Source organism: Ochotona princeps, chromosome 9 (assembly GCF_030435755.1).
Source record: "Ochotona princeps isolate mOchPri1 chromosome 9, mOchPri1.hap1, whole genome shotgun sequence".
Taxonomy (NCBI): Eukaryota; Metazoa; Chordata; class Mammalia; order Lagomorpha; family Ochotonidae; genus Ochotona; species Ochotona princeps.
In genome coordinates this window covers 26,997,923-27,024,904 of record NC_080840.1, presented here as the reverse complement: position 1 = coordinate 27,024,904, position 26,982 = coordinate 26,997,923, and the positions used below count along the sequence as shown (strand labels likewise).

General features: G+C 36.5%; 1 protein-coding gene across 2 annotated transcripts in view; it reads right to left on the bottom strand.

The window, feature by feature from the left end:
* Positions 1–8,130: 8,130 nt before the first annotated feature.
* ANGPT1 (angiopoietin 1) overlaps positions 8,131–26,982 on the bottom strand; it is a 230,262-nt gene continuing 211,410 nt past the window's right edge. For both annotated transcript variants that reach the window (XM_004580678.3, XM_004580679.3), the window contains exons 8-9: positions 20,771–20,901; positions 8,131–9,601 (exon numbers count right to left, since the gene is read on the bottom strand). In XM_004580678.3, the coding sequence (XP_004580735.1) occupies positions 9,441–9,601; positions 20,771–20,901 (292 nt within the window). In that variant the 3' untranslated portion in view covers positions 8,131–9,440. The remainder of the gene's footprint in view (positions 9,602–20,770; positions 20,902–26,982) is intronic.

Here is a 26,982-nt window from a genome sequence, read left to right as displayed (position 1 = left end):
TAATCTGATATTCTTACTTCATGAGCTCTTTGATGTTTGGGAAAATATGTGTCTTTATAGTGTTTTTTTGGAAACAGAATGAATTTTTTTCTGGAAATATGAACTAGGCAGAAAAACAAAATGACTTGACAAATCATTTGGAGTAACTGCTGTGTTTATTCATGTGTTGTGAGTCCAACCAGTCAACCAACCTTGATTGATCATTTAAGATTCTCAAGGAAGTGTGGAGACCCCAAAAGCACAAGAGAAAGATACAAAACAGATCGAGCAACCTAAAAGCTAATATTCTGGGGCATAAAAGCATTGTACAAATCATGGGATACTTCATCAGGATTTGAGACTATCCTAGATACAAAAAATGACTAAATATGATGCTTAATGTTAAGAACTCATCATTCAGAGAGAGCAAGTGTGCTCACAGGTGAGGAGAATGAAATTCAGACTGCAAAATTTTTGTGTAAATGGACTGGGATCCCGTATAGAACAGTAGGCATGAGCATTTTGTATGCTATTATACTTCCCTTCACTACGCCTTATAAATACTGTGTTTGCAAACTAAAGTCCTCTAGCCACCCTGCACTGAACAAGTCTGTTGGTGCCATTTCTCCAACAGTATATGTTCACTTCGTGTCTTCACATCATGTCTTTATAATTATCACAATATTTCAAATGACTTCATTATTATTGTATCAATTAAAATTGATCTCTGATCAATTTTATCTGATATTGTTATTCTAATTATTCAGTAAGTCTTAAGTGATGCCCATTTAAGATAGCCAACTTAAGCATAAAATATTTTCTGCATGTTTTACCAATCCACTACTATCCCTCTTCCTGCCCCCACTCTTGTTCTCTGAGAACAATAGTATTAAAATTAGGTTAATAATACTTCAATGGCCTTTAAACGATCAAATGAAAGGAACAGTCACGCTTCTCTCAATTTGAACCAAACTTTATATATGGAGGCCAGTTGTGGCACAGTATGCCCAGCCTCTGCCCATGTTGCAGGCATCCCCTATGGGGGCTGGGTCAAATATTGGCTGCTCCATTTCTGATCCAGCTCACTGTCAGTGTGCCAAGGAAAGCTCAAGTGCTTTAGCTACTGCATGCACATGGAACACCCAAAGGAAGCCCCTAGCTCCTGGCTTCAGACTAGCTCCGTTTGGGCCATTGTGGTTATTTGGGGAATGAACTAGCGGAAAATCTCCTTCTTTCCTTCTCTTTTTATTACCCTGCCTTTCAAATAATAATAATAATAATAATAATAATAATAAATCACAAATGAATAAATTTACCAAGGAAGAAAAGACATGTTGAAGCTAAGACAGCTCATTAGCTAGGTCTCTTGCATGCAGCAGTTAACCACGTTATGAGTGCAAGAAAAATTCTTGAGGGAAATTGAAGGGTTAATTCAGTGAACAACATGTTAAGCAAGCAAAACAGCCCCACCGCTGATGGAAAACATTTTAGTGATCTAGGTATAAGTTCGAATCATTCATGACATTCCCTTAAACCAAAGACAAATCCAGAAAAAGTCCTAACTCTTCAATACTATGAAGACTGAAAGACGTGAGGATGCTGCAGAAAAAAAAGTTTGAGGCTAGAAAAAATTTCTAATTTAAGAAGAGGAACTGTTGCTTTACCTAGAAGTGTATGATGAAGCAGTAAGTTTCAAGTTAGATGCTGCGGCCGAGTTTACCAGATCTAGCTAAGAAAACGAACAAGAGTTGCAACACTAAGCAACATACTATCAATGTAGATGAAATTATAAGGTAGATGAGATTATTTCAAAATACGATGCCATTTAGAATTTTCATAGCCATAAATGAGAAGTGTTTCTGGCTTCAAGGCTTCAAAACTCCAGAGGGCAGCCTGACCCTTGCTGCTGGCTAATGCAGCTGGTGGCTTGAAGTTGAAGCCTCTGCTCCTCTAACATGGCATTCTGAAACTCCTAGACCCTAAATTAGGTTAATTCTGGTGTTCCTTATAATGTATAAAAATGAGACTACAAATCCTCAATGACATTGCATCCTCAGGATTAACTCAAATATTTTAAGTCCACTGCTGAGATCTCCTTGTTCAGAAATCAAGATTCTTTTAAAAACATTCAGTCATTGAGAAACCACTATATAATATATTATTTATAAATAAGTAGATAATAAATATTTATCTATCTATCTGCACACATAGCATCAATTCTATAGTGCATGGATCAAGATATGATTTGGCTTTCAAGTGCAATAACAGAAGAAAAAAATCATCAAGCCATAGATAATATACATAACGACTCCTCTGGTATATCAGAGTAAGGTAAATAGAAAAACTTCTTGGAAGGGTTCTCCACCCTCATGTTAGAAAACATATTTGTGATTCATGGGAGGAAGTCTAAGTGTTAGCCTTCATAAGCGTTTGGAACAAATTGGTTCTACCCTTAAGGATGCTTTTAAGGGAGTCCATGGAGCAAGTTGCTTCAGATGAGATAGACATCGGAGAACTAAAGTTAAAAGCAGAGCCTGAAGATATGACAGAATTGCCAACACCTCAGGATAAAAGCTCCCATGAGTGAGGAGTTACTGACTACAGATGATCAAAGAAAATACCTTCTTGAGATAGAGGCCACTCCTGGGAAGACACTGTCAGTACTGTTGCAATAACCCTCACAGTGTTTAGACTCTTGCATAAAGTTAATCACTTAAACAGTGGCATTCCAATTTTGAAAGAAGTTTCTATTGTGAGGTAACTGCCATCAAACAGCATTGCAGGCGTGCTACAATGAAATCTTTTGTGAAAGGAAGAATCAATTAATGCAGCAGTTCCACGGCTTATTCACTTAAATTGCAGGAGCAGCAGGTATCAACAGTGAGGCAAGACGTTTCACCTTGCTAAAGGCACAGATGATTGCTAGCATTTTATAGCAATAAATTGGTTTTTAAGCAAAGTATGTTCAGTGCTTTCTAGACATAGAACTATTGCACACTGTGTAGACTCCAAGGTAGTATGTGCATAATTTTACATACAGTAAGCAACTCAGACAAAAAGCACATTATTCCACTGAGATATTAGCTTCATTGCAATGATCTGGCACAAACCCACTAGACTTTCACGGCAGGACTCTTTCTGAGTTTAGATGGACTTCAAAAAGGAGGTAGTTTTCCTGGGAAATTCATTTTACAGACACTAATGTGCTAGACTGAGTTAGAACCAGATGCTGTAAAGTGACCTAAGGTTAATGAAGCCAAGTTCTCAAGTGAAGAAGTGCTATTCCTTTCATTATTTCCACACATAAAAATCACTAGAAAAAAATGGATAAGCTTGTTCAAATTAATGATTTCCAATGTCAGTTAAAATTCAACAGTTTCTTTTGAATTAACTCCCAATGAAGTCATTAGCTCCATTAAGTTTATGCATTATTTTACATAGATATTGCACACTTGTGTTCATCTTTTAAAGAATTTATTTGATTAATTTGAAAGGTAGGATGGCAGATAAAGGCAGAGAGAGAAAAAGATTTTCTGTCAGCTAGTTCATCCCCAAATAAATGAAATGGCCAGACGGAAGATAGGAGCCTGACACTCCCATCTGGCACTGTTATATGGGGTGTCAGTATTGCAGGCAATGGCGTGACCCATTGTGCCACAATGCTAGTTCGCCAATGCTTATCCTCAAATGCAATTTGAATGAGTATCTTATGCTCTCAGAAGTTCTTTTCCTTTCCATTTCTTCCATAAATTCGAGGTGATTCCTATCCTTACTGGATTACATTTCCCTATAGTTCCCTAGCAGAGATGTTTCTTAGAATCAAACTAGCTTCTTATCTTCCTCTGTAATATTTTTCTGTTTCTTCTTTTGCCTCATGGCTCCTGTTCCTTAGTCTGAAAATACATGCAGGCATTGCTGATCCTAAAAGCCATCATTTGGCCTTGTCCTTGGTCCTCCAGTTTCCTCTGTATTTCATCATATTCTCAACCTTCTTGAAAATAGAGTATAAACTGTGTCTTCTCAAATTGTAACGTCCATTAGAGTTACCTGAGGACCTTATTAAAATGAATTCAGTCAGTGAGGCGGAGCCAATGTGTCTGCATTTCTCACATTCCCAGTCTATTCTACTGTCCTAGAAGGCATTGCAAATACCACAGGCCTCCACTCAAATGCTCTGTATTTACTTACCTCTCTATTTTATTCATGACTCTCTTGCCAACTGTAGTTCAATACTAACATTTCTAACATTCTTCTTTCAAATCAGGTGAAGTGAGCAGCTAATAACTTATTCTGTATCTCCCATATGATTGGAATGGGCACTTGAGTCAACTTTGCTCCTTTCCTAAGTCTTTAGCAGGTAACCGACTCGAAAGTGGAGCACGTGGGACATGAACAGATGCTTACATGGATGTCAATGTTACAAGTATTGGCTTTATCCACTATGCCATAGTGCTGCCCCATAACATTACATTTATATTGCAAGACAGCTTCTTATTTTTCTTTACATTCATTATTATTACACACGATATAATCCTCAGCATACTTTAAGAGTACTTTTTCCTCAGTGCTAGTCCTGGAGCTCAGACATAACTTAGATTAACTTCCCTGCTTCTCTAATTTTAACTGACAAAGTTTTAGTACTTATGTGAAATTATTATGGTTCCTTATAGCATATCTAGGAAGCAGATTTATATATTTGTTCCCCATTTATTAGCAAGGCAGAACAAAAGAGGAAGAATGAGAGAGATGAGAGAGATTCTTTCTGTCAGTTCAGTCCCCAAATGCTTGCAACATCAAGGGCTAGGCCAGGCTAAAATTTGGAACCCATTCCAGTTTCCCACATGGATGGGAGGGATTCATATACTTGAAAATCATATACATATATGAAAAATCATATTCTTCTCACCAAAACAAAATAAAATATTCTTTAAAATTTTGATGAGTTTTAATTTTAAAAATATTTTACTAGAGGAGAATGGGCTAAGTTTATTATTTGAAAACAAGGGATGGACCCAGCATGATGACCTAGTGGTTAAAGTCCTCGCCTTGAATGTGTGCTATGGGATCCCATATGGGCACTGGTTCTAATCCCGGAGGTCTCACTTCCCATCCAGCTCCCTGCTTGTGGCCTGTGAAGGCAGTAGAGGATGGCCTAAGGCCTTGGGACCCTGCACCCTCATGGGAGACCTTGGGGAGGCTCCAGGATCCTGGCTTTGGATTGGTTCAGTTCTCACCATTGTGGTTGCTTGAGGAGTGAACCATCAGACGGAAGATCTTTCTCTCTGTCTCTCCTTCTCTCTGTATATCCACATATCCAATAAAAATAGATAAATCTTAAAAAAAAAACCACAAAGGACAAGCTAGATGTAAATCTGAAAGTGGGGTTTTAGGTGACTAGGAAAATATTTTATTCAGAGCAATTCAATAAATAATAAGATTCTACAAAGAACCATGGGCAATTAAAGCAGAAGTCACTTACAAAACATTAACACTCATAAGACAAAACTCAAGAGAAGTGTATTAGAAGTGTAAGAGTAAGAGTAAGTGTAAGTGTAAGAGCATGTGAGTATAGAGAGTACAGATAGTGGTGGTGAAAGAACTGATAGTTGGATGAATCCTAGGAGATTGTGTTCACTCTCTGACATGATGGAATACAACTTACACAAGGCAGGACGTGGAGGTTGAGTAGGTGGGGAACATAGTATTCTGCCTCCACGTTATTTTGTTGCTTAACAAACACTCCAAAAACGTAATAGCTTAAAGCAACCATCCATTACTGTTTCTCATGATTGCACACATCAGCTGCTCTCTGAGCAAAACTAGTAGATCCCAGTTGAGATGATTCATCTGTCTGGGTCAGCCTATTTGTGTAGCATGGGGTCAGCTGGTAACATAGCTTTACTCCAGGTTTCCTGTAGTCGACCCTCAGTTTACCCTGGGTTTTGTGTCACAACAAAAGTACAGTGTAGCTGAAGGGCTCTTGAGACCCTGCTCAGGATCCCAAATTATCTCTGCTGTGTTCACATGGATACAGTTAAGTTCTCAGCCTCCTGTTCAAATAAGGCCAAAGCATGTACCTCTTTACAAGATGAGCTGCCCAGTCATATTGTAAAGAAATTGCGTAACATAATGGGGAAGATAAGAGAATGATTTTGACAAAGAGTCTTCTCTGGGACTTTTTTCCTAATGCTTTCTTTTATTATTTTTAAAATGTTCGCTTATTGATTTTTTGCTTTAAAAGCAGACAGAGAGATGTTCCACCACTGGTTCACTCCCAGATTTCAGAGCCAAGCTAAAGCCAGGAACCCCAACTTCATCCAATTCTCCCACCTGGGTGACAAGAACCATCATCTCCTTGCTAGCACGCAGGTTAGGTAAATGCTTGGTGGGAAGTAGTTCCGGAACTTGAACTAAGCACTCGGATACAGAAAATTAATCACTGAATCAGTTATTTACTCTTCTTTCTTCCATATGACTAGAGTTCTTGCTAGGAATAACATGATAGTGGTAGTGAGAAAACTCAGGGTTTTCGGCAAAGATGAGCAGGGGGCTGGATCACAAATCTGAAGAGCCAGGACTCTAATAGCCAAGGCCTATATGGGATGCAGGCATCACACGTGGTGGCTCTTTCTGGTACTCCACATTGCAGGTGCCAAGCTATTGCAGGGTTGAATCTTGGAGCAGACTTATGAACAAAGGTAAGGAAATTCCCTAGACAATGAATCCGTAAGACTGTCGATGGTCTAAAAGGCAAGCAGAACGAAGAGCACCCCTTTTACCACTTTATCTTCAGATGTTCAGTACACATCCTTGTTTTATGTTGAGAGGTGCCAGGATGTATAGTCAGTGGTCATGGCATTTAATAATTAGTACAACACAGCAATCACGCATCAGGACTCAGGCCTTGGATTGGTTGTTCGGCTCTACCTTTCTAATGGAGTAAAGCTTTCTTATTCGCTCTCAGACTGAACGTTTTTCAGAGTGACACTTTTTCATCTGCATGTGGTTTTATTCCCCTACTGATTACATGTTTTCATGGCTCTCGCATTGAAGCTATTGGAAAGATATTTAAAATGAGATGAACTTGCACAAATTTGTTTCTAATTTTATTAAAATTAAATAATGTGATGGTTATTAAGAAATGTGCACGGAAACCACATTCATTTTATTGCAATAAAATTTTAACGACAAAATTCTAATGCCTAATTAACTTATCCCTTTAATTAAATGCAAAGGATATACACGTTATATTTCCACAAACATGTGGGCATTACACAATGCACATACTGGAGTCCTAAAAAACATTTCATGTCATTTTATTATAAATAATTGAAACAATGTTTCCTTTTCAAACCCAGATAAAAGAGTAAATGCCACGGTTTTCCCATTATTTCATTTGGTTTTATAATATGGGTTAAGAAAAAATATTCCTTGTCCAAAAATTACTTTTTAAAAAGGATTATGGAACACAAACAACAAAACACTCATTTTCTTTTGCTTAAAACGATCAAGTAGGTTTTTAGAGGGAAAGGGTTAACACGGAATCTGTGTGGTACGTAGCAGTTACCACAGTAAGGCAAAAAGGATTGAATACAAACACATAAATATAAAAACAGCTTGACAGTAAACTTTAAAAGACATTTCTTCAAAAACTGTGAATAGCTTTATTCTCCCAAATGGAGAAAAGCCACTAAGGCAGAACAGATAAAGTTACTAAGCCTAAAATGTTGGTATTGTCATCTTGAAGAAAACTTTCCTTTTCTAAGAAAGGAGACCCAATACCTATTTCAATTTTCTCATTTAACAGTAACTCATATTTTGATTAAAAACTGTTTACCATTGTAATGTTAACTACTTAGAGGGAGAAAACAGTTCTTAATATTGCAAAAATATCAAGTTGCCACAAAAATGTGCCCCAGAATTTACTTAAAATAGATTATCCCATAGGAATATATTTATAAAGGAATTTACAGCAGCTAGCGGTAAAATTTGCTCAGGTGACTATAGTTTTCTATTTTGTATGTTTTTCTAAGATGTAAGAATGAACATTTTGCCAACTTTTCTCCAGTATTAATTTTTAAAATATTAGAAATTACTTAAGAGAGCCTGAACGAGAAAAATACTGAGAAGTAACATTTCACCAAGTAATATGGATTTGCTGAACACTCATGTTCATATGCATCAAATAAGGACAACTTTGCATATACCAGATTAAACAGCTAAATGGTTTCTCGAGAATATAAACATTGCTATGTACAATTTTATTTTTATAAATTTCAAATGTATTTTTTATAGAAACTGGAACATGGTGAGTCTGGAAAACATGTTTCAGTCAACTGGCAAAAATTAAAATAGCATGAAAAATGAAAGACTGAAATGAACTGAAAACATTTTTATAATTATGAAGTTACTCATATGTATACACATGCAGGGAGATACTATAAAATGAACTGCTCCAGTTTACTTGAATTTACTTCAACTTAATACATTCCAAAAACTGCTTTCTTATGTAATAGCAAAGGAAATAGTAAATGCATGTATATTATTTTAAGAGTTTTAAGAGTTTTGTAGTATTTTTCACATTCTTTAAAATTCACACAGGCTATAAATACATTTAAAGATCATTGCATTTTTAAACATATATGAAAACTGTAGCCTAGGGAAGTAAACAGTTCACCTATTCTGTTCATGTTGGATTATGGCTTTTTTTTCTGAAAACTGTGTCAAAAAAAAAAAAAATCCCAGTCTGAAGTGTGTTTCTATAAGACACCATTATTTCCTCCATAGACTACAATTCGTTATGACTTTTAAATAGGGAGTTTGCATTTGGAAATGGGTTAATTTAAATCAACGATTAAGTGTGACATTGGAATTGGGCTTTTGACATCTGTTGCCATCTAACCAACTTAGAAGACAATGCAAGGGTTTTTTTTTTCTTTTTTCTTTTATCAAAATTGTGCAACAGTATGAACTTGTTAGTAAATTTGCATAGCTATAACACTATTTCACTTGTATAATACATCTTTACCAAAGAATTACGTCATGCCTGTTCCTATTCTTCAGGTATATTCTTTTCTTTTTCATTCACTTCTTTCTCTCTCTTTTCTTGTCTTTTTTGTTTTACATGAAATAAACCATATTTGCCATCTGGTTACCATTGTTCCATGTTAGGATCCATAGCAGTTTGAAGCACAGTGAGCTGAACAGTCTCTTCCCTTTTCAAGCATGACAATGGAAGGCATCCTTTAGAGTCAAACCATATGCACATGGTGACCCCACACAGACTTCAGTGAACTCAAAAGGCTCCAAATCCACAGTCAAGAACCATGCTGACTTCACATAACTACCATTCGCCGTAAAGAAGATAAAATTGTTTGCTTTAGGAGTTTCCAAACAGTGTCTCATCTGGTAGTGCTCCAGAGTGCTTTGTTGCTCTCCTACGGGATTCCACCATTGTGCCTTCAAAAGTCCAAAGGTCGAATCATCATGGTTGTGGAACGTAAAGAGTAACTGGGCCCTTTGAAGTAGTGCCACTTTATCCCATTCAATTTTCCATGGTTTTGTCCCGCAGTGTAGAACATTCCGTTAAGGTTGGAGGGGCCACAAGCATCAAACCACCAGCCTGAAAATTGTGTAAGTAATGACAGAAGAAAAATAAATGATGATAAGTAAATCAAACATTTAGAAATTAGTGCCCATTCACCAGTGGGAACTTGTTCATAATACAGTTATTTACAAATAGTAGGTACTCAATAAACACCTTCACAATAGTGCAACTCTTTCAGATTCACTGTATGTGGACAATCTAAGGGAAGGATGCTCTCATGAAGACCAGCGTTTGTTGTGATGTGCTTGGGACTCATTTCCATAGCAGTGCTGAGAGATCTCTTGATTTAAGTCAGAGCCGGATTTAAAACAGGGCAAGTGTAATGCAGATATCATTAAGCGACATTCCACCAGAAGCCAGTTGTTGGTAGAGAAACTCATAAGCATAACGCAGAGCCTGAGAGACAACCTTCCATAAAGGAACCCAGTTTGGGGTTCTTGTGTTTGGCCTGGCACACAGCTCAGCTGTGTGGGCATTTGGAGAGTGAACTAACAGAAAATTTTTTCCTCTTACTTTTCACTCTGTCTGCCTTTCAAAGAAATAATGCATAAATTAATGCCATATTCTAGATAGCAATATTTTGTCTATGGTTCTTCAATTTCTTTCTAAGCATAATAAAATAAAAACAACTTCATGAACAATATGGAAATCCTGTGCTTGTATAGCTCTCTGCAATGATAATTGAATAACTCAGTTTTATTTTTTTAATGAATTAAGTTCTTAGATTTCTAGATACAGTGCTTTTCTCTCTCTTCTGAAGTAAAACCTCTAAAATCTTTAGGGAGAGATTTATGCCAAAGACATTCTGGCATATTTCTATTTGGATACAGCTGACCTCGCTTTGATTACAAAGTTATACTTAAGGGACTAATAGCTGAAGAAAGAGAAAGCTGTATAGCTGATGTTTAACTGAAACATGAGCATCATCTTGCAGAAATTTTCAAAAACGTTAAATGTAGAAAATTTAGTTCTCATTTTTCAATTTTGGAAGATTAATTCGCTCGGGTTCTGTTTATAAAGTCACACTAGAGGCATCGCAAGCCGCATTAATCAGCAACTCATACTGGGTTGCAGTAAAAAATTCCTTGATGAATTTTAAGACCATGTATTCAATGCTGCTTTAACCACTGTATGCAAACAACACAAATGTTAATGCAGTCCAAATACAGAATACAAAAACTTCTTGTTTAGCAAAGAATTGGGAATTGCAAAATCCTACCTTCTTATTTCTCAATAGTATTCGAATTAGATTTGTTTTTAAAAAGTCAGTATACCTAGCAAAAATATGCTGTGTAGTTTACAAGAGGCATATTAAGGAAATTGTCTAGAAGAGTCCTTTAGAGTAGTAAAACTAAATTCTAAAAGAAAATTCAACTGGATATTTTCCTATGACTACCAGTTGACATTTTAAAATGTTTTAAATACCCCCTGATACTTCTGAAATAAATACAACAACTCTATTATTGAAGATAACCATTTGTCAGATGATCTTTTAAGCTGTGTTAGGGTATTCATGGTATAAACGTGTTTTTGCTTAGTTGATTTCTGGAAAGGCAAAAATTTTGGGAGAATGAGGAAAGGCAGATAACGAACAGCCTGGTAATAAAGGGTGCAGGCTGAAGAAATTCCCCTTGGGAGATCTTGGATGAGGTTCAGAAGAAGCTAGGGATGAGTAGGAACCTGTGAGAGTGTCCAATATATTGATCTCATGAAGCTTTTTCTGATGAGTAAAGTGGAGCAATGATTTTGCTAAGGAGAATGGCAGACACTCAACCAGGGCAATGTTGGCTGGGTCACAATGAACATGAGGGAGAGTTAGCATCTCAAGCCGCAGGAATGTGAAGACTGAATTAACTAGTCTGTTCATTATCCAAGCAGTAAAGGAAAGTTGTGGTTTGTACGAGCCTACCTCTCACAAAGAGTTCTACATGTAACAATTTTCTTAAAATTAGTGAATAGAGGTATTGACTAATTGATTAGTTCTCCTTACAAGGACTCTGTTGTTTGAAGTTCTTTAATTTCTTATATAGCTATATTTAATAGACACACCCCAAAATGTGACCTTTGCGATTACAGTACTCATTTTTCCTTTATTCATACATTCTAATATTGTGATATGTTGTTGCAGAATCCTCAAAGAGACAGAGGTTAGTGAAACTAGCTTAAACACACAAAAGCAAATAAACAACTATATATGGTGACCTCCTCCCTCAAAAAAAACTCACAAGGAAAAAATCAGATATCTATGAAGAAGTTTGTACAGTCATGGAAGGTGATATTACATGACAGCTGAAGAGAGAGAGGTAGTCACCCCACGAAGATGGGAAATACTTCTAAGTAGAGCATTGGTAAAATCTAACAGGAATAAATGGAGATTGATGAGTTTAGGAATAGCCAAAATATCAGAGTAGCTGGTGGACAAAGGGAACAAGGGAACACTTGTAGGAAATGAATGTGGGCCAAGAGCAGTATTGGTAGAGAAACATTGTTTGTAGAAACATTTATAATTTATCCACACTATTTGTCCATCATCAAGTGAATAAGTAAAACGTTCTTTGAGAGTGGAAACCAATATTTAGCCAGAGGAACCAGATCTGCCAGGTTAAATGTTTAGTCAAACCTCAAGTAGAATCCTCAGTTCATAGAGTGCCAAAGCCATCCTGACTACATGCGACAGCAGGATGAGGGGAGAAAACTGAGTCTGGATCAAATCAACACATGTGCACCACTGGACAGGAAGGGAGCCCCAAATGAGTGCAGGAAAATCCTGGACTTCAAAGTGTGCACAGTTTTGTGTAAAAGAAAGAGAGAGAATGCTATGAAGCAATGGGAATTACACAAAGAAATGAAGAAAATCATATGGTATCAGAGAGAGAGATTATTCCACGGGCCCTGAGAACTACCAAGTCCACCCTGTTACCCACTGAGCTGAAACCACAAGAACAGAAATGGAGTCTCTCAGCAGGAAGAGTCTCAACGTACAGCAGGTGCCTGCAATTTCAGCAGAATCCTCCGGGCACTTGGCTGACGGGAGTGGCAGGAGTGAGTGGCTGGAGAATACGGGGCTAGATGAATAAACAGAGGAGAATACAGAGGGCTTGCTTGTACTTTAAGACATCTTGTGGGCAGTGAACTACCAAGACAGCAGCAGAACAATGTAAGAAGACCTGGACTTTTATATTGACTTCGCAAAGTAGGCAAGATACCCCAAGCAATCATAGCAATATTTTTTTTAATTTGGTAAATAGTTGAATAGTTGAACCTGCTGAATAAACTATGGGAAAGTGAAGATATTTATACACATTCACTCATTTTATTGCCGACAGTCACACACTGTTGCAAATACCACAACAGATATCAATGTAAGGAGAGTTTAAAGGTCACATTCATAATATGTAGCTTACAATGTCTAACTAATTTTTACAGCAGTTTAAGAATTAAATAAGATGATGCACTGAGCAATAGCTGCTGGCAAACCCTCAGTAACTGTTTGGTGTAAGTTTTCTAGGAAATGATGATGTAAACTTAGGGTAAGGATAAAGGAATCTAGATCTTGTTGGGGTACCATGAAGTTTTAGAATGAAGACAAGGAGATCAGTGCCAATGTATTTTCTTATCCTTTCAGTGGGGTTTGTTATAGAACTATGAAAATAATTTGGGCTCAAGTAAGTACAATAGTACAATGTTTACATTATGAAAACACATTTAAATATCCTATTTGAATTTTGCTTCAATACTCTTTACACTTTCTTGAGGCATCAAGTAACTTGAAATGTTCAGTTACTTTTTTATGGTAAAAACAGTGCATCATGCACACCGTGGTTTGTCAGATAATAACAAAGATGATGAAAAAAGATGGCAGAAACTAAAACAAAAGTTACTAATCTCTATGACAGTTTCATTTCCATCTTCAAGGCAGCAGAGATAATACAATTGGTTTTCTCTTGCACAGGTTTTAAAATGAACTATACAATGAACAAAAAATTCATTGTTTTAAATATTCCAAATAACCTGTCCCTATTTTACCTGTCTTGAAAAAAAAACTTGTCACAGTCATATCTGCTAGCACACATTCTGTAATGATTTGATTTAAAGCTTCTTGCTGTTAAGTAGGCATTGTTCAGAACATGCCTGGATACCCACATGTACTGCTTGATACTTGTAAATAATCACATGTGTTCAGCAGTACTGTGGACCTAGAGAAATGTGCTTGAGATTAAGACATTTTGTTTGAATCTATCATGGACTATGCCTGCATATACAGCTCCTTTTGGACAACATTATCAAATAGCTGAGTTATACACACTTTGCAATCCTGGGGAAATATTAACTTTGTACTTTGTTCTGTATTTGCCTGGGAGTGATAAATAAGAAATACGCGAAAGAAGCTAACCTAGGAAAAGCATTTTAAGCTTAAAAGAACTCAGCAAAGCAAGCAAAGGAGGAAGAAAGCAGCTTCCTTCCGTTGTTGGGACAACTGATAAAATGTCTCAAATGCTTTGAGGTTGGCAACTGCTGAGATATACTTTGCCAAGCATTTTTCTTTATAACCTGTAACCTCATGTATATTTTACTAAGATATCTGAGATGCATGTTTCTAATTCATTTACACTTAACTCATTAAAATTTGGTTTCATAATAACTATCCCAGACTTCCCAGCCTTTTGAAATATATGAGTCTTTTTTATCTTTGAAGCAGAAAATTCACATTTTATCACTAGTAAATGAAACTTTGCCCAGAACATAAGAATCTGACTCTAAACTTCAGAAAGGAAGTTCAAATTCATCTAAAAGTCGGGAAATCTAACTCCCAAATTCTTCTAATCCTAAATCAAGTATTTCTCAACATGCCTTTCTTAAGGTAAAAAGCACAGCAAAAATAAAGACATGTAGAAGTGTGTTTCAGAAACAAAGGTTTTGTTCTCACTAACAATGTAGCTGAACTAAATTATTAGTGTTGTGGCTATCAGGGGAATTGTAATGAAGAAATTGCTTGATGAGTTTATGTGTGCAAAGCTGGGTCTACCCATAGATAGCCTCAAGGAGCAAATGCATAGGTCTTATGTGCAAGGCAAAGAACCTTCTAGAGGCCTGTATTTTTTCAGTCATTTCGTACTATATCCCCTATAGGTCAAGGATTTGCTTCTTTCTTTCTCCCCTTTATCTCTCTCTTTTCTTCTTGCTCTAAAGATAAAAAGGCTTGGCCAATAACATACATTTTGTCTTGGACATATAAGATATCTGTCTCCTCCCCCCTCTGGACATCATCTCCCTTTTAACCATGTTCAAGTGCAAAAGTAAGCTATGGATAGTAAATAGAGCTCTATCATTCTTTTTAGATGTCATTTCTTTTACTGTAGACACTAGGCACAGCAGATAAGTCTTTGGCCTCTGCAACTTGAAGACCAGTATTAAATTGTACTTCTAATACTGTGTAACTTTTGGCAAGTGAACTGTTCTGTGTTTCAGTTCTAGCCAAATGAATTACTGGTGTCCCGTTTTCAGGGGGCTTTTGGAAGCTTCATGTATTTATATCAATTCTTGATTTTTGGAACAATGCAAATATTTTGTTAGGTGATACGAGCTCAATAAATATTTGCTATTTTATTATATACAACTAAAATAGTTGCTTATTTCTTATTCCCTGCTAGTTATTAACTCTGTAACATTGCATTATACATGTATTAGTTCTAATTCCTCTTTTTCTAAACTTAAAAAATGTTTTTCCCATGTTATTTGTTTTTTTTCTCATAAATGACACATTGCCTGAAAAAACAGCATCCTAAGCCTTGTACTTGAGAACTCAATTTCTTTAAAAATCAGAAAACTAGCACTCATATATTTGCAAGTCTATTTGACTTTTAAGTTTTTTGCTGTTTAGTTGTCTTTACAAGTTGGCCCCAGTTTTTGATTTTTATTCTTTTGTTTCATGTTTGTACATACATATATATATTTAAAGATGTTAAAAATAAATTCATGGGGCTGGTGTAAGGGTACATGAGCTGCAACATCTATATCTCGTATAGATACTGGTTCAAGTGAATGCTCCACTTCTCATCCAGCTCCCTGAAAGTATGTGTGAAAAAGCCAGCTAACAAGAAGACGCGTCAAGTGTCAAGGGAGACATTGATGAACTTCCTGGGTCTTGTTGGTTTTGGGCTCAGTCCTAGTATTTAGGGCTTTTGGGGAGTAAAGCAGCAGATGGGAGATATCTTGCTTTTTCTTCTTCTATTTCACTCCAGATCTTCCTTACAAATACCTTATTAAAATTTAAATTCCTGTAACAGTGACAGTCATATTAACATTGAGTTATTTTAATTATGATGGCCTGTCAGAGTTATTGACAATATATTAATTCATCTAACCAATATTTACCACGCCACAAACTATGTGTATTCCATTATACCAAGCATTAGAGAGCAGTGATGAACACAATAAAGTCCTTGCATTCAAGAAATACATTTCATGTGGGAGAGGGCTACACAAGATTACTAAATATAGAAATAGAGCTGAAATAGAAGTAATGCAGTGTCAAGTACTTTGGTTAACCTTCAGTTATCCACAAAGAAGTTTTCTCAACATTTTTACTTTCAAAACTCATGAGATGACAGTTACACAGCAGCATTTAGTATTCTCTTCCTGAGCTAAAAATATTAAGATATTATTAAGATGATAATGGGTTGCAAATATCTTGTCATTAAAATTTGGTTTGTCATCTGAAGAAACTAAATCTCCTTCCTTCCTTCCTTCCTTCCTTCCTTCCTTTCTTCCTTCCTTCCTTCCTTCCTTCCTTCCTTCCTTCCTTCCTTCCTTCCTTCCTTCCTTCCTGTCTTCTTTCTCCTTTCCCCTGTCTTTCTTTCTCACCTTTTTCTTCAAGATTACATAGCAGGCAAAGCAAACAATTGTTAATTATGTGATGTTAGCATCTGGTAAGTTGTAGGGTAAACTAAAAAATTTGTGTTTATAGCTTTAACCCTCATATAGGACTGGACCAAGAAATATCCTTTGTTAGCTTTAGAAAGTCCTGTCCATTTGCTGACACAGTTTATGCGTGTGAAAAGAAAGCAGAGTTTCCATTGCAACAGATTTCTTTTTGTAGAGGGTTAGGTCACTGGTTTTTCTTTTGTAAGATTTATGTATTTATTTATTATTTTATAGGAAAGTCAAATTTACACAGAGAAAGAGAAACAGAGAAAGATCTTCTATCCGTTGGTTCACTTTCCCAAGTGGTCACAACATCTGGAGCTAAGCTTATCTGAAACCAGGAGCTTCCTCCAGGTCTCCCGATGGGTACAGGGTCCCAATGCTTTGGGCCGTCCTCTACTGCTTTCCCAGGCCACAGTCAGGGAGTTGGATGAGAAATGGAGCAGCCGGGATATGAACTGGATCCATATGGGATCCCAGCATGAGCAAGGTAAGGACTTTATTTACTAAGCTATAGTGCTGGGCCCAGGTCAGTTTTGCATAACTTTTGCATTTTGTACTAAGTATGGAAATCTCCTTGAATGAAAAGTAAGGTAAATCAAAGAATGCAAAATAATGCCATGCTTATTGGTGTTTGTTGTTAGCCACTTTTGTGATTGCAGATTACAACAGTCTTAGGTCAAGCTACTTTGAATAAGTCTTGAGTACTCAAATAGTAGAAATTCAATATTTTCAACTTAATAACCATGGAATAAATCACTTTTAAAGTGTTTATCTCTGAAGAATCCTAACCTATTACCAAAAATCATGTTTTAATTGAACGTAAGTTCATTTTGACTGTGACCACCTACGATACAGTTTTTCAATTTCCTTATTATGGAATCCTAGGAGTTTTACATATCTGTCTGATAGACACTAAATCTATAAAAATAAATGATGCACTCTAGGTATCTGAATTTTTGTTTCTTAGGGTAAATAGACAATGGAACTGTTAAGTTTTTACTGAAACTAATCTCTCTCTTTGGATTCAGGAGGACACAATAGGAACTCTCCAGAGATATCAAGAAAATATTTCCTCCAATCACCTCTCAAATATGTTCTTCCACTACAGGCACATATGCATACTTGTCATCACAGCTTTGCAAGGGGAAAAAAAAAAACTAAGAAAGCAACTTACAAACTAGGGCCATTGGCAATCACATAGCACAGATATTTCTGGCTTACAACTCTTTGGTGACAAGCCATCTCTCCTCAATGGTTAATTAAAAGGTCACTTACACGAAAATATGTGTGGTAATACTGACACTGAGGCATATGTTCTAATCCAATTGGAGATATGTTATGAAACATAAAACTCTGTATCTAATTTGGATGGGAGAATTTCTGAATTTCTTGGAAGGTAGAAATTAATGTGCTTTTAGAAAGTGGTATCTAGTACTATCATAACAGCTAGTACTATCAGCACAAATATGTAATGCTTTCTCAGGGATTTATTTTTTACTCAATAATGATGAGCAATGAAAAAGATCACCAATACATTGAAAATAATATGCCTGATTCCTTTAATTGCCAGTCACATTGAAAACATGCAGCAAGAGTGCCCAAAAATTGGAACAAAATTTGAGAGGCCATTTTTTATTAGACCTACAATTACAGGAAAGTGTAGTTAAACTCTTTCAAATAAATAGTCTTATAACAATGCCCATAACTATAAAACTAGCAAAAATCATTGCAGGCTTTACTTTTGTTCTTGACTGGCTGTTTGTTGCACCTGAGCTACTTTCCCCTTTTTTCAGTAACTCTGGCACATATTTTGTGTTGCACACAGAATTCGTTATCCATTGTTTACTTTCTTTGTTGTCCTCTCCATAGAAGCCTACTCTATTTCACTCATCTCGCTCAACAGTAGACTACTTTAATAAATACGAAAAACACAATGAATTGATAGAACAAAGTTTAAAAACTGATATGTTAGGGAATAAGGGAGAAAAATCAAAACGTTCTACCTTGTTCTAGCTGAAATACTTTCTGCTTTTAATTAGGCTATCTCCTGAGGTTCATTCTTGAACACATAAGGAAAACAAGGAAGCTACACTCTCCCACTCAAATCCCTCTGTGTACTGGGAGCTAATTATCTAGGGCAGTTAGCAGGCAATAGATCTTACTGTACCTTTAATTTCTTTTAGAAAAAAAAAGAAAATATATAAACAAGACGAAAGAAAGCTTTGATTGATAATGATGAAGAACAAGACTTATTATTCTGAAGAGTGCAATCTCAGTGATGAAGAGACATTAAACAGGCAACAAACTTAGATCCAAATTACAAAAGAAAGGAAGGATGGAAAAATCATTAGACAAAGAAAATGTTTCTAAGCAGAAATTTTACAGTGAATGAATGGTGGTGTTGGGGAGAGCTAAGACCCAAGCTCCAAGCGGTGCTCCAGTTACTTGGACTGTCACTGGCACTCACCCTTATGCTCTCCAGCTCTTAGATATCTAAATCCTACATTTCAACTTTGCAGAGTGAATGACTTTGCAAGACCTGGATTTCTTCAAATGGATATTTGATAGGGGAGTGACGCTTATTATAAAAACACATTTACTTAGACTAGCTCAACCCGAGCAATAAGTGGAAATTTGCTCTCCCAAATATATGTGTTTATTGGGGAGTAAGAAGCAGGTCCAAGAATGATTATGGATGAAAGAACATGACAAAGTTCAATTATCTGAATCAGAAATAAAGTCATAAATCTGAGCAAGGAACGTTCCTCAACAACTGAGAGGTGCACTCTCTTCTGCTTCTTTCCATATTTTCGCTATTATGACAGGAATGTGAACATATTGGAATGCTTTTCTAAAAACACACTTGAAAGATGTTATTGCTGGTCTTTTATGTACTGTATTTATTTGGTATGAAAAATTATCTGTAAAAACAGACATGGAAAAAATGAAGTATATTTCAATATTAAAATGAATAGGAAACTAGAACATCAAAATTCTTTTGTGTTTGTATAAAGTTGCTGACACTTTCATTTATGGACTCAGGGAGGTAGCAAATAAAGAATTTTCTTTCAGAAAAAAGCTTGAGATCTAAGATGTGAATATCATTTTTTCAAAAATAATGCAGCTTTGTAAAAACTGTTAGAGGGAAGAGATTATCATAAAATTACTGGTAGGAGAATTTTGCAGTTTTGATGAGGTTGAACATTATATGTTCAAAGCATAAGGAGAAGGTCCTAAAGGAGACAGAATCACAAGCTGACGTGGATACAAACAGGGCAGGTGTCAATGCAGAACATCAATATAGGTGTCGTAGGTGGGAGTCAATGGACTTGTTTCAGCTGAAATGCAGAGGCAGTAGATAGGGTGGGATATGGAAAGACTTTTCTACATCCTTCTCTCCACCTCCTAGCACACAATGGTGATTGATGAGAAAAAAAGTGTCAACCTAATCATTACTTTCATTGGCTTTAAGATCCAAAAATGATTTCCAGCGTTACAAGGTGTCTCTTCATTCATTCATGCCACTGAGTTTCCATGTGTCAACATCTACTACATTATATTTTAGTAATAAAACAGTGAATATTAACTGGCTATCATTTTCCTTAATTACAAAGCAAAAATCAGAGTTTCTCTCCCTGTTATTTCACAGAGCTGATCTGGAATCAAGCACGATGCAATAGCATGTGTGGTACCATACCATAAAATGGATCAATAATGGCAGTAATATGCTTTACTGTGGGAAGAAAAGCATTAGATTTGAACAAATCTTTTTGTACTGACAGAAAACCACTTTTGTTGTACAGTGACATGGAAAGAATGTCACAGAAGTTAAACCCAGGACTATTTTCTTACTTGATTTAAAATTAAAATGATTAATGGACTCTTCTTCATAATTGCAATGTATTTTGTGATAATTCATTGTAGTATGTGCTGAATTTGCAAATGGTTGCTTATTCTCATTGGATATGTTGATGATTTACACGGTAGAGCATTTAGGATTTCACAAGGCTGAAGAACGCATCCAAACCAAGCTTAGCATGGTCCCTTGTAAATGCTGGAGGGAGCGGCCGATCTCTAAACATGCTAACGATATCTTCCACAAGAAGAAAAGGGAAATTAATGAGCAAAACAAACTGATCTGTAAGGACTTGCTTTGAAGTTTACTGACCAGGAGATACTATCCCTTTGTCATAGATAAGAAGCTTCAAGCCTCAAAACAATGAAACACAACTTAGAGAATGACCCTGTTGGACTTACCGCCTGTAAGCATGAGGGCACACTTGCACATACAGTTGTCGTTATCAGCATCTTTAGTGCTGAAATCAGCACCATGTAAGATCAGGCTGCTCTGTTTTCCTGCCGTCCCTGTGTGGCCCTTCAAATATAACCTGAGAAAACACAATACAACACAATACAATACAAGCCACTTGAAAGAATAACAGAACCCAGAAAGCTGAATTGTTGAATGCTTGCTGTTTTCATCTTTTTTGCACTTTAAACCCAGCTTTTCCAATAAATCACTATTGGAACCAAAAGCTAAAGGAAGTAAAGAACAGAGAGGGTGGAATAAGAGGTGTTGAGAGTCAGAAAGAATGATTTAATCACAAAGAGAAGAATTCTCTATGGTGTGTAAAGCATTATATTTTCACTGTGCATACACAAACTCACAATTCTCTAACAATGCAAGTACCTCAAGAAAAACACAAGCTATTTTTATTATAATAGGTATCAGTATCTAATCAACATGGCTTTTAGTTATAGATACAGTATGTAACCACACTAATATCTGCTATTGATGAAGCGATAAACACTATTAACAGCAATATAGATAATAAATCTTGACCAATGAGAACTTGCTCTATGCTTGACACTGCTATTTGAGATTAGGTGTTGTTTCATTCCATTCTCATAATGAGTATGTGTTCAAGGAGTTACTATCTCCATTTGTATAAGAAGGTGGAGTGAAACTAAGTAAGCAGGAATTTAGCTGTGCTGTCCTCTAAAACTTGAGCTCTTAATCTCTATGCATTTCCTAGAGAGAACATGCTATGTGCCATCCACTGCTCTGCACATTTCATTAAACCGCAAACGAAATCAGACAAAACATCCATGCAGCTGAAAGATTTACATGATAGTGACATTCTTTAAATTCAGAATCCCAATTTTTTTATCTTAAGTATGGTATTCTATAAATGACCTGCTTTACTCTTTTGGAATGTTTTTATTTGAAACTAACATGAACTCAGACCCATGGTCTTTCAGCAATTATTGATTGATCAATACATTGAACTATTGATTGATAGCTAACTAGGTAGATCCATGGGTTGATGACAGATAAATATATGACTTCTGTGTGCACCTAGGTATATGCTGGTATATGTCTTATTAATATGTGCTGTTTGATGATATTTTATATTTTATAGTTTTTGCACTAATATTTTATATTTTATACTTGTTGCATATTTGTGCAAAATATTTTAAAGTATTTAGACATTTCAAGCTATAGCAAAAAGATACAACTAAACCTTTATCAAGATTTGTTAGCTTCAATTATTTACAGAAAATGGGAATAGCTTTAGTAAAAATAACTTTCAGCTTTGTCTTAAGCTGCAAAATCAAATACAAGTTTATAATATTTTAAAACCTAAAAAGCAGGCCAAACATCACTGGAGATGCAGAATTAGAGATGTGTTTCTAAGTGTCAGTGAATGCTTGAGGCTGCATCCAGCCTGCTTGGGGAAGAGTTTCTCTGGGGAAAACTGGAGGACAGACAGGTCACCAATGTGAGTTCTGGGAAATGGCGTTCTGTTGGACTCACCAACCTCCAGGACTGGCCTGAAGTTTGATGTGGTCACTTTCTGGAAGTCTTTAGCTTCTCAGAGACAGGGATGCACATAAAATCCACTGGAGACATGTTGTCAGGTCTCCATTTATAGTCAAGTTAGATGCATTTTGTGGGCCAAGTCTGATGGTCTACTCAGAGAGAATTTCCAGAAAGCCAAATCATAAACAACAAAGTTGCTAGTTTAGTGAACACAGAATCAGAGTCAGGGGAATAAGATGAAGCATTCCCAAATTAAGTAGCTGCAACTCTACTAGTCTAAAAATCTCTTTTTCCCCTGGGGCTGGGAGAGTTCCTGCGCAGTGTGTCCATGATACCAAGGGCTAGTCCATTTCGGTTGTTTGGCTTTTCTCAAATGTGTGATGGCTTCCCTTCTTTCCTCAGTAACAGTTGCAAAAGCAAAGTCAAGTGCAGATTCCAGAAGTGGGATTGCTAGGTCACATGGCAATGACTTGGAAGTGTTTTGAAGTACATTTTACACTATTTTTCAAAGTTAGCTGTACAGATTCGCATTCCCAAACAACATATAAACTTCCCTGAGATCAGGGTGTCAAGCAGATGTCTGTATTTTCACAACCATTTCAGCACTGTTTACAATAACTAAAAAGTGGAACCAACAGAAGTATGCCTCAAGGATGAATGGCAAAAGAAAATATGCACAGTGAAATGTTACACAGTCATTCAACTAAGAAAATGCTTCCACTCACAAAAATGTGGATTAAATTTCTGACATTCTGCTAAGTGAAAGAAGTCAAACACAGAAAGACTAACGTGCACATGGATTTTAAAAGGTCAATCTCAAATCTCAGAAACAGAAAGCAAGATAATTATTAGAGGTTATAGCAATGATAAGGAAGGAGAAGGAAATGGGAAAGAAAAGATGCTAATCAAAGTGTTTAAATCTCTTAACTCAAGAGTAAGTATGGCAGCCTATGACACGATGTGGTGACTTCATTGAATAGTAATGTGTTGTGCTTTCAAAATTACTGCGAAAATAGAATTTTAATATTCTCAGCACAAAGAAATGACAAATTGGTGAGATGCTGGATTTGTTAGTTAGCTTGACTGATATTTCTATAATGTATTCATGGATTACAACATCATATAAATGAAGCATTTGCCAATTCAGAAAAATAGACAAAAAATAAAAATAATGAAAAAAGTAAAAAAGGAAGAATCAATCCACAACTCATTGAGTATACATACTCTTAAAATTTACATAATTTTACTGTGTTTTCCAGTCCAAATATGATAAAGTATTCATTTTAACTATCCATGTGTATATACACATGTATGTAAATATATGCACACATTTAAAAATGTACATGTAAGAGATAAATGCATTAAAATATGCATAAAACCCTTGCCTACAGCCCCAACTCATCTCTCCTCAGATGCAATGGATGCAGGCAAATTGTGTTCCTTAAAATGAGGGGTTTTTTTTGAGGTTGGCATTGTGGCATAGTGAACAGATGTTGACAGGGATGCCAGCATACCATATTGGTGCCAGCTGAAACCCCAGTTGCTCCAACTTCTGATCCAGGCAGGTTCTAATGTGTATTACAAAGCAGCAGAAGATGGTCCAATTCCCTGGGCTCCTGAACCAATGTGAGAGGCCCAGAAGAAGTGGTAACTCCTGGTTTTGGTCTTGTTCTACCCTGACTATTAAGCTTATTTGGACAGTAAAGCAATAGGCAGATCTCTGTCTTTTGTCTCTCCCCTTCTGCTTGTAATGCTGTCTTTCAAATAAATAAAAAAATAAATTATCCTCATAAATAAGTACAAATTGAAATAGAGTTTTACAAATCATTTTATGTATAAATATACAATCTGTTTCTAAGCCATTATATATGGTTCACCAACTTCATTTGGAAGATATATATTTTTAAGATTTATTTATTTTTCATTACAAAGTCAGACATACAGAGAGGAGGAGAAACAGAGAGGAAGATCTTCCATCCGATGATTCACTCCCCAAGTGAACCGCAACAGGCCGGTGTGCGCCAATCCGAAGTCGGGAACCAGGAACCTCTTCCAGGTCTCCCACGTGGGTACAGGGTCCCAAGGCTTTGGGCTGACCTCGACTGCTTTCCCAGGCCACAAGCAGGGAGCTGGATGGGAAGTGGAGCTGCCGGGATTAGAACCAGCGCCCGTATGGGATCCCGGCGCGCTGAAGGCGAGGACTTTAGCTGCTAGGCCATGCCGCGGGGCCCAATTTGGAAGATATTTTATGAACATATTATCAGTTGTAATGGAATTGAAGATTGCCTGACATATCTCTAAATGCGCATGCAGATGTTATTTTAGGATCAGAAAGCTTCCAGTGACTTTTCCTAACCATCACTGGCATGTACCTCACCACTACTGTATGCTATTTTATTCCATGAACAAAGAGACATTTTTAAATTATTTATTATTTTTAATTCATTAATTACATTGTATTATGTGACACAGTTTCATAGGTACTTGGGTTCTCCCCACCCCTCCCCAAACCCTCCCACCATGGTGGATTCCTCCACCTTGTTGCATAACCACAGTTCAAGTTCAGTTGAGATTCCCTCATTGCAAGCATATACCAAACATAGAGTCCAGCATCTTATTGTCCAGTCAAGTTCAACGGCTTCTTAGGTATACCCTCTCTGGTCTGAAGACTGAGCCAGCAGAGTATCATCCCAGTCAATTGAAAGCTCCAACAAAGAGACGTTTTTAAGGTTTCATTTGATTAATAGTCAGAGGTGAGATTTGTAGCTATGGCAAGTCTTCTCTGATTTAATGCAGAGGTCTTGCAACTGGTCTCACTGCTTCTTCCCCTTTTTAAAATCCGTGCTCCATATGTTCATTCAAAACACGCATCTCATCATCTCTCTACTTGGGTTAAAATCTCTCAGATGTCCCCCGAGACACTTAAAGAATAAAATCAATTCCTCATTGTGGTTTACAAGGCCTTTGAAGTCTACTCCTTGTGCACTGTAAACTTTCTCAAATGCTGCCTATGCCCCACCCTCCCCTTCCTTTTTCTTCCTTTTACACACACAGAATGTTCTCCCACCCTATCCAATCATTTGCTCCTCAAAGCAATGACCTGTCTTTTTTTCATGCATCTCTTAGAAGGCCCTTCTCAGTTTTGAATAATTGCTAAGCTGCTATTCATCCTTTAAGATTCATTTCAAATATCATCTCAAGGTGCATTAAACTAATAATCCTCATGATGGTATCTATTTGCTTCATTTAATTATCTTTTCCTTATCTGATATACATAATCAATCATGGGTTCTTTCATATATAAATTACATCTTACCCATCTTTAAATTCCTACAATTCTAAGAGAAGAATTAATAGGATTTGAGATAGAGAGGTTGCCTTAATGTACACTGAATAAATTAACGAGAAGTGTGACTCATCTTTAAACTTCAAACAAAAGTATACTAGAATATCAGTAACCAAAGCAATCAAAAAATGCCTGCCTCATGTTTCATCTGTTTTGTGTTTCATTTAGTAAGGAACTCAAGAAAATCAATCAAGTACTACTTTCCTATTCAACCCAAATTTAAAATGCATGTGCTTACATGTGTGTATTATATACATGTGTATACAGGCCCTCACATGCTGTGCTGTATCGTTCTTGCTTCTTTTTATTCCTGGGCTTACTACTTGTTTTCTCAGGCATCACCGGATACAAACATATGCCGATGAATTATGCACACAAAATAAAGTGAGAAAGGCTACATCTAATATTTATGAGTTCTTACATTTTATTGAGGGATTCTGTATCTCATGCATAACCAAGACATATATAAAAGCAAAATTAAAATGCAATCATCCTTTAGATAAATTATTCAACTGAAATTATTTTTAAAAGAAAAATTATAACAAGCTGTAGAAGCATCTCCTTAGGTCCTTCCTGGAGAAGAAATCACTAAAACTCGAAGCAGAAGCAGAGATCCAAGCTGTGCCATGTCATCCTACAGACATGCTGACTGGAAGGCTCTAAGTGTTGAAGAGATGAAGGTTTTGAAGAACAATGGATTTTTCCACTATAGCCTGATTGAAGAATTCAAGTAATGTATGTAGGGTAGCATTCATCGCCCCTCATCTGTGTCCTCAGCATATCACAGAAGCATGGCTTACGTTCCATTGTGAAGGAGATAACTCCTTGGACAGCCATTCTATTGCATTGGGAGACACATGGGATTTCTCAAAATCAACATTTTCAACACTACTTCGTGAAATTTACAAATGAGGACAGATGTGTTGTGGTGGCATCCCACAGGATTCTGGGAGAATCTGTTTAGTGAGGAACCACATTCTATCCATCAGCAAGGGCTTCTCTCTCCTTAGCAGCTATTCAGCTAGCACAGGATCACAGCTACTGACCCTAAGTCAGTAACAGTAGCAGGGTTTTGGTTACAGGCAAATTAAGGACTGGTCTCATTGATGTCAAGTGATTCTAAATAAGTTTAGGAAATGCATTAGAATTGTGAACAGTGAACAGTGAAACTGGGCGTTCCAATATTACTTCAGGCTAATTTTGAAAGTTGTCTTATAGAACAAGCTATTCATGGATTTCTCTACACAGCTCATTGGTGTTCAAAACGATCCTTGCCTAGTTAAAGAAAAGTCAATATAC